General features: G+C 44.8%; 1 protein-coding gene across 4 annotated transcripts in view; it reads left to right on the top strand.

Moving 5' to 3' along the window:
• The window catches only part of Rabl2b (RAB, member of RAS oncogene family-like 2B), a 17,376-nt gene extending 8,687 nt beyond the window's left edge, over positions 1–8,689 (top strand). For 3 of the 4 annotated variants that reach the window (XM_005379599.2, XM_013511656.1, XM_013511655.1), the window contains 7 exons: positions 2,662–2,691; positions 3,704–3,783; positions 4,607–4,686; positions 6,687–6,798; positions 7,105–7,202; positions 7,446–7,529; positions 7,688–8,689. In XM_005379599.2, coding sequence (XP_005379656.1) covers positions 2,662–2,691; positions 3,704–3,783; positions 4,607–4,686; positions 6,687–6,798; positions 7,105–7,202; positions 7,446–7,529; positions 7,688–7,768 — 565 coding nt within the window. In that variant the 3' untranslated portion in view covers positions 7,769–8,689. The remainder of the gene's footprint in view (positions 1–2,661; positions 2,692–3,703; positions 3,784–4,606; positions 4,687–6,686; positions 6,799–7,104; positions 7,203–7,445; positions 7,530–7,687) is intronic. The other variant, XM_005379600.2, reaches the window with a different exon arrangement.
• Positions 8,690–8,951: the final 262 nt, after the last annotated feature.

The raw sequence follows: 8,951 nt of genomic DNA, 5'->3' as shown, positions 1-8,951 counted from the left end.
ATTATTGTTATTATTATTTGTCTTTTTGAGACAGGGTCTAGCTATGCAGTTCAGGCTTGCCTTGAGCTCACTTTGTAGCCCAGGCTGGCCTCAAACTGGCAAAGATCCTCCTGCCTCAGCCTCCCAAGTGCTGGGATTACAGGCCTGCACCACCACACCCGGCTATTTATAGTATTATTGATGATACTTTTTTTATATAGCTCTTACACTTGTTCTCAGTACTATGTTATATATATGTAACTTTTCAGTCTGCTGAAAAGTTGACACCAGCTGGAGTAAAGTGTCTACACCTTACCTCCTTTTCTACACCTTTACCTTCCCCTATTTGTCTTCAATATTTCCTCTACATAATTGAGAATGCTCACCAAATGTTGTTATAATTCTTGCTTTAACCATCTAAAATGCTTTGAAATTTTTAACAGACAGGAAAAAAATTGTATTTTCTGATATCTTTTTCTTAACCCTCTTCTTTTTTCCCCTGCTGATATTCCAAGATTCCTTCTTTTTCTTATTTCTTTTCTGTTTTCAAGATTTCCTTTAGCAATTCTTTTAAGGTAGTCTACTGGAAACAAATTATCTTCTTTTTCCTTTATATGAAAAAAAAACCTTTGAGTCTCCTTCATTTTTTAGAGTTTCACTGGATTTACGGTACTGGATTGGCAGTTCCTCTCTTTCATTACTTGAGAAATACTTCTTTACTGCCTCTGTCATTCAAATGGTTTTTACCCTGTAGGTACAATTTTGCTTCTCTCTGATTGCTTCCAAAGGTTTTTCTTTGCCTTTACAATTTAGGAAGTGACCATGCTCTGTTTGTGTGTAAATTTCTTTGGGTTCTTCATTTATGATTTACGCAGAATCACACAAAGTCATTTTCTTGACTTTGCAAAATTTGGGAAGATTTTAGGTACGAGTTTCTTCAGTTTTTCAGCCTGATCCTTTCTTTCTTTTCCTCCTGAGATTTCAGTGAAAAAAATGTCATTTTATAGACCCATAAGTACCTGGGTCTCTCTCATTTTTTCTAGTCTATATTCTTTTTTTAATAATTTTTTTTATTAGTACATGTTTGCAATTCATGCAGCTTACAGTCATTTTGGGGAGTGGTTACATGTACATACCACAGCTTGTTTTGTTTTGTCTTGTTTAACCCCTCCCCCGCCCCCATTCCCCTGTCCTGTTTTTCATTCTTTTTGGGTTTGTTTTTGTTTCTGTTTCTTGGGGTTTTTTTGTCTTTTTGAGATAAGGTTTCACTATGCAGTTCAGGCTGGCCTTGAACTCACTTTGTAGCCCAGGCTATCCTCAAATTCACACCCTCCTGCCTCAGCCTCCAGAGTGCTGGGATTACAGATGTGTGCCACCACAACTGGCCCTCTTGTTGATATTATTGATCTGGAAAAGATAATGGTTGGGTGAAATAAACCAGACACACAAGCTTAAATACCTTATGGTGTCTCTCATTTGAGTGAGGCAAATTACAAACAAAGAGAATAATGAAGGATGGGTAGAAGGGACTAGGAGATGAATTCCTTGCAATAGGGAAGTGGTCCAAGGGAAAAAGCATGAGGGGTAAAGAGGAGCGAAAGGGGAAAAAGGCAGAATAAAGACATGCCACGTACAGGAAGCTAATAACCTCAATTAATTAATCTACTTGACATTCAATGTTGGGGAATTTCTTTCTTCTTTTTTTTTTTTGGTACCGGGAATCAAACTCGCTTGCCAGGCAGGTACTTATGACACTGAGCTATATCCCCAGCCCTTCTTTTGTTCTAAAGTTCAGGAATTCTTTTCTAACAAGTAAGTTACTTGTAAGTGGTGTTACATATTTGACTATATTTTAGTTTTAAACTACAGAGATGTTAAAACCTGGTTTGGATCTTTTATTTGTACATCCTGATAAGCTTTTTGAGGAAGGCATGATGAGGCAGGTGTTTGGTGTAAGGAATATTGTTTGGGGCTTTTGATTTTTTAGATGTATTACAGGGCCTAATTGTTGGTCAGTGTGAAAGCTAAAAGAAGATTCAAGGGTACCCTTGGGTTTGAGGATATGTGCTACATTAAGCTTGCTAGCTTTGCTCACATTCACATTTATTACTAAGCACCACATATCTTTGCACTACCCTACGCTGTGGGGATACAGCAGTAAACTACTAATCTGACAGCTGCTCTGATATACATTCCATTCCAGCGGAGAGATAGTAAAGTTAAATACCGAATATTTCAGTTGCTGTTATGTTCATTGCAGAGAGAAATGGAGGAGTGTGTGATGGGTAGAACTACTTCCATATTACAGAGTTGTCAGAGACAATCTCACTGCTTAGGTGACATGTTGAGCAAGCTCTGAGGACCTACAGAATGGCTTTTATGTGGAGGGTGCAGCCCTCTTGGCCTAAGGTTGCCCGTGTATAAAACAGAAGTAATTACATGTGCTAAAGTATGCTGAGGTAGAAATAATGGATGTGAAATCTCTACCTGGGTGGTTTGCGTGTTCATAGACAGGAGTGTTTTTGCTACGAGAGGCTGGTAATGATGATTTCCAAGTTGGGGACTTGACCTGGAAACTGGCTGGAAATTGGTCTGTGGCTTCCATATTGTCAGCCAGGGCCTGTTAAAGTAGGGGTAAAGAGGAGATAGGGATGCCCTCTGACCTTGTATATTCTCTTACAGGCTTATGGAGAGATTTCTCATGGACGGATTGTATCCTTTACTATTTGAGATGCCCCTTGTCCGTGTGGCTCCTCCCATGTGCACGTGCTCACAGTATTGCCCACCCCTTTGCACCAGCAGCCCGGAAAGGAGCAATGAGTAAATGAATGTACAGGTTTCCTTTACACTGTCTTCTCTCCAGTGGACCCCCATGACATCACACAGTCACTGCTGTTTTGGAGCTTACTCATATTTGAGTTTATCATATATTAGAGTTATCTGAATGGCTAAGAACACCTTGTCTGTCTTATATGCCTGAATTCAAATCCTCCTCCTTCATATCTCTGACTTGGGCAAGTCACCTAATCTCTAACCTCAAAGAACAAGCCCCTTAATATGACTTTTAAAAGTCTCTTGTATGAATGAACTTTGTAAAATATGAGTTATCACGTCTCCCTTCTCCCATAAATTATTATATTGTACAAGTTTGAAATGAGGCTCTCCCTGCAACTGAGAAGTTTTGGCTCTCTTGTCTGTTGTTTGTTTTTATGGTGCTGGGGATTGAGCCCTGGGCCTCACACATATAAATGCTTTACCACTGAGTGACATCCCCATCCCTTTCAATTTTATTATGAAAGGGTCTTGTAAGTTGCCCAGGCGAGCCTCAGACTTGAGATGTTATTGTCTCAGCCTCCCACATAGCTGGGATCACTTGTGTGCAACAACATGCCCACCTAACTGGAAGACTTTTTAAAAGCTTCCCTGATGGGGCACTGAAGACTACAGGTAAGAAAGCCCATAGAGCCTACTGCTTCTTGCCCTGGAACCCCACGGCTGAGGTCTGTCAGCTTCAAGAGGCATTACCCCCTGGACTTTGAGCTAGTATCAGCTTATAAACAGCTTATCAGCTGCTATCTTGTCAGCTTTCTGACCGGTTGGAGATATTTTCCATGGAACAGTCATGTTGCTGCCTAGCGTAGGATTTCCTTTTCATCTTACAAAAGCCGCATCCATGCCTTCCTAACTTCCCTTTTATTCATTTTACTCCTTAACCTGGGTGTAGTCAGCCACAGCAGCTGTCCACATATGCTCTGACTCTGTATAAGCACACAGCCACCGTGGACGGCAAGACCATCCTCGTAGGTGAGCAGCACGGACAGAGGCCACACTTGGCCTCAAGGGGAAGAAACTCAGGAGGGGGTCCTTGGAATGGAATCAGGAGGGTGGAAAAGGGGGAGCTAGGGCCAGGGAAGAGGAGGCATACCCACTGAGATAGAGAGGACCAGTGCATAGGGCAGTGTTGAGAAAAGCAAACTTACTGAACGTAGTGGCGCATGCCTTAATCCCTGCACTTAGGAGACTCATATAGGAGGATTGCAAGTTTGAGGCCGGCCTTGGCTGCGTAACAAATTCAAGGCTGGCCTGAACTACATAATAAGACCACGTCTCAGAAAAAGAAAAGAAGAAAGAAAATGAGTAAATACTGAGAAGCTATCCTGCCAGAGTTTGCTGTAGAGCACAGAGTGCTTGGACAGGCAGTATCTTATTTCAGGGTTTCTCATTCAGACAGTAAAGAAATAGCAGATGCAGCCAGCTCACTATCTCCCACACTGGACTTGACCATGTGTGAGGTCACAACTCTACCTTGGCCAGGCTAATTGTCAACCATATCTGTGGTCACCATACACAGAATATAGGGATGAGGGGACCTGCTGAATAGTCTGCATTATCCTCCCCACTGGCCCCTGGCCCTGGGTCCTCCCCTACCCATCAGCATAACATATCTCTCATAGCACCCCCAGGCACTCTGTCCTGAGGACATGCTCCCAGCATGTCCTCACATGCTATGGCTGCACCACATGTGTATCTTGTTTCTATACACAGAGACATGCTCAGAAACCCTTGGGACATGTGGGTCTGTGCCCTCCAGCCTAATCAGGCAATTATAGCTATGTTCATGTTGCAGACTTTTGGGATACGGCAGGCCAGGAGCGGTTCCAGAGCATGCATGCCTCCTACTACCACAAGGCCCACGCCTGCATCATGGTATGAGACCAGCTGGGAGGTGGACAAAGGCGCTGGGCAAATGTGGCCTGAGGGTGGAGGAGACAAGTGGTTCAGCAGTCCTAGGGCCTCCTAACCAAGCTGGGTGCTCTGGGAGAGGGGATGAGGACTACCAGGGATGCTTCAAACCCACATGCTCCGGAGAGCTTTTATGTGAGGACAAGCCATGTAAGGAAGGGCAAAGGAAAGGTAAAGAACTACCTAGGGAGTGCGACAAGCTCAGGTGTCCACACATAATGCTCAAGAGGGAAACCCGGCTGAGAAAGCCATGGCCCCTCCCTAATTGAGCTCAGCTCTCTGGGGAGCTCTCAGGGCCTCCCTCCACTGTTGCCTGCTGCTTCCTAAGGACCTTTCTCATTCAGACTGTCCCACACCTCCCTCCCATGTCCTCTCAGAGTTCCTGCTCATGAATGCCTGTGTCATTTCTTAGACTCGCAGTCTTAAGACACTGAAGAAGAGTGTTTTCTCTTTTGGTCCACATAAACATTTTCATAAACCTTAGCCATCGATAACACGAGAAATAATAGATTGGTTTGAGTCTTTTCATTTCTTTTTTTGTACTGGGGGCTGAACCCAGGGCTTAGCCTCAGTCCATCACTGAGGAGCACCTCCAGCCCAATAGACTAGTTTTCTGAATTATGAGCCCTACCAGTTGTCATCAAGTGAAAATCTCAGACATTCAAACTTCTTGGAACAAGCATTCGAAATCTTGCTTTCACACAAAACTCAAAGCCTGGTGACACAGAACAACCATTTTCTGCTGGGTGAGGAATCCCCAAGGTCTGGGACCTCAGCTGAGAAGAACCTCAGGCTGGGTACTAGGCCTCTCCACACACCCAGCTGGATGGGCCATCAGCAGGTCTTGCTGCATGCATCTCTGTGCACATTGTCAGTGTGGGTTGATGTGAGCTTGCTCGAAGAATAGCTTCCAGATCCTAGGAATGAGCACCCAAGGAGAACCAGGTGGGAGTCACAGTCTTCCTGTGGCCTGATCCTGGAAGTCACATGGTTTCACTCTGGCTGTAGTCACAAAGGGAGTGAGCAGGTGCTGCTCTCAGGGTGGATAAGTTGCCATCATTATTGGTATGTAAAATCTACCCTGGCTCTTCGTAGCCTACCCCCAACTTGTGATTGCCTATAGTATACATAAGCTTACTCTGGCCCTGAGTGGGTGTCTTCTTATCTATAAGGGATAGCGCTGAGGGGAAACCTAAAACGCTTCTCTTTTTTTTTTTTGGTTTTTCTCCAGTACCGGGAACCGAACTCACGACCTTGCGCTTGCCAGGCAGGCGCTTTTGCTGCTGAGCTAAATCCCCAGCCCCATGCTTCTCATTTTTCAAGCCTTGTATATATGCAACCAGCTCCACACAGCCTCCTCTGATGTTTCGTCATTAAGATTGTTCTTTCCTGAGTACACCCATAGCACTCTGACCACTTCTGACACATGGATTCTGCCTGTGGTGTGCACAGGCAAGGTGCCAGGGTGGAAAGAAACAGGTGCTATCTACAGGCGCTTACCAGCTGGTAGGCACAGTGGGGAGACAGGAGTTTTCCCTCCTGACCATTTGCAGGGCTCATCACCGGACTCCTCCCACAGTCTCTTAAGTCCTGAAGCTCTTGAGAGTTTGCAAAGTTTCAATACTTATAACTAAGAATACTACACAAAAGAGGGTGATGCTGCAAGGCCCAAGGGGCCATGTGGTAGGGCCTGTTCCTGACCCCTCAGGAACAAGGAAGTATGTTTTAGACATTTTCATTTTATTCCTGCACTGGCATTTGGTATTTGAGCTTTCCTCTTTTCTAAGAGTGACCTATATGTGATTTGTCCATTAGTTCCTTTCGCACCCTCTTCTGAGGCTGCTGGTCTAAGTTGCTAGCCTGTGTCATGTGCTCACATTCACCTGCCTGGGTGTATAATTTATCTGTGTGGTGGCGTGCAGAGACACTGACACACCCAAGCTGTCTGCCTTTGCCCTTTGCAGGTCTTTGATGTACAGAGGAAAGTCACCTATAAAAACCTGAGCACCTGGTATGCAGAGCTTCGAGAGTTCAGGCCAGAGATCCCATGCATCGTGGTAGCCAACAAAATTGATGGTGGGGCCATCCCTGCATCTGGGTGAAGCGATTTGTGGGGACCCACTGCACACATTTCCTCCTCCCTTCCTGGCATGGGCAACCTTCAGTATTTGTCCTCCTTCTGGAGATGCCCCCTCCCCAGTAACGATTCAGCTGAGCCAACCCTCCCTCTTCCCAAGACACAGATCCCTGTTAACTCTTCTGAGGACATGTTCCCTAGTTGTCTCTATTCCGCTTTCTGGCCTGGGGTCTCCACTAACTCTCCCTCCAAACCCCTCTCCTTTTCCCTGGATGGACAGGCCAATGTCCTACTTCTTTCTACAGCAGACCTACAAGTGACCCAAAAGAGCTTCAATTTTGCCAGGAAATTCTCCCTGCCCCTGTACTTTGTCTCAGCTGCTGATGGTACCAACGTTGTGAAGGTAATGATCAATTTCAGAGGTAGTCTGCGAGGTGGTACACTTACAGAGAGGCTGTGAAGGGGAGGGATGGGAAGGACAGGAAATGGATGTGTGCCACGGGAGGGCCTGGGCTTGATGAGGAAGAAATCCATTGCGCATGGGGTCGGGTTAATGAGGAGAAGGTAAACCGAAGGATGAGCTTGCCAGTTTTAGGGGGGCCCGGGGCCCTCCTCCTTGCTGCCATAATCTCCATCTAACCCCCAGCTCTTCAATGATGCAATTCGATTAGCTGTGTCTTACAAACAGAATTCCCAGGACTTCATGGATGAGGTTTTGGAGGAGCTCGAGGTAGGTGGGGGTCTAATTTAGGGTGGGGTAGAAAAAGCAGGCATTCACTTCAGAGATGTGGAATATAACCACATCGAGTGGGCTTTGCCTTCCTTTGCCACCTCTAAGTGGATCAGAACTACTGTTGAGCAAATGCTCACCTGTGACCTTGTTCACAGAACTTCAAGTTGGAGCAGAAAGAGGAAGATGAACCAGACCAAGCGCACAGTGGCAGGATCAAGAGCCTGTCCCTCGCCTGACCAGAGAGCAGCCTGTTGTGGCTGATGTGGGAATCTGACTTGGGAATACCCCTCAAGCTCTGAATGGAGAACGTTTCCAAGCCACCCCTGCTCAGCCTCCTACAGTCCCACTTCTGTGGTACAGGAGGAGGTCAGCACTGGCACATCCTGGACAAGCATGAAGTCCCACTTGAATTAGGGATTGGTGTCTTTCACACCTCCCTGCCCACCCCAACCAACAGTGGAGAGAATCCAGGAATGTTGTGTGTCTCTTTAGTAAACAGACTTTCAAATGGTTGGGTTTTTTCTTCCCAAAACTGACCAGGGACTATTTCTTGTACTTCTGCTAAGAGAATGATTGCTTATCCCCAGTTACACCATTTCCCCACTGCAGAATGTGTGAGGCTCTGTTCTTTTTCCCCTGCAACTTTTAACAGCCAACTTTTTAAAAGAAGTTTTCAAACAGATTGCAGTTTTTTAAGCACCTACTCTGTTTCAGGAGATCTGGTAGTTCAGGTAAACGTTACAGGAACAGGTTTTCCATTTAAATTAAGTTAAAGCAGCTGTAGGGTATAGCTGTATTTGGTCACACACAGGCATTACTGTTGGCAAACATCAGATTGTACAGCCACACCACAAGGAATACCTATTTGGATTACAAAAAAATGATTTTCAATATTAAAAAAAACAAAAAGGTTTTCAGAACAGCTCCCTTTAGAGCCTCTGTCAGCAGAGAAAGGTCTCCTCCATTACTCTAGGAAGAGATGATCACTGCCTACTGGAGTGATCATGGCTGAGGCATGTAGAGGAAAGTTGCCTTTCCTCTCCTCCATGGGAGCTATGGCTTGATAATATGTTCTTATCACCATCTGTGGCATTATTTGCATTATTGTCATTAATTTATTTTGTTAGTCTTTTTTTACAGTAAAAATTGAAATACAATATGTGTGTTCTTTCTGGGTGAATGTACACTAAGGAAAAAAATCATCAACCACATTAATGAGGGAGACTGCCATGATCTGCCACTGTTAACTCTTGACTGACCATATTACTCAGATCCCTGCTTTTTGATTGGCCATAAAGGGGACCATTTCAGAGGAATTTACTGATTTAAAAAGTATAGGTATTCTTTTTGGAGCCCCAGAACACAAATGATTCCACTTTAAATAAGTGATATTCACACGTTCAACCTAGACTTTACCTG

The sequence above is a fragment of the Chinchilla lanigera genome, unplaced genomic scaffold, assembly GCF_000276665.1.
Source record: "Chinchilla lanigera isolate Chin_1 unplaced genomic scaffold, ChiLan1.0 scaffold00012, whole genome shotgun sequence".
Taxonomy (NCBI): domain Eukaryota; kingdom Metazoa; phylum Chordata; class Mammalia; order Rodentia; family Chinchillidae; genus Chinchilla; species Chinchilla lanigera.
Note: the sequence above shows the minus strand (reverse complement) of the source record. Positions and strands in the feature narration are given on the sequence as shown.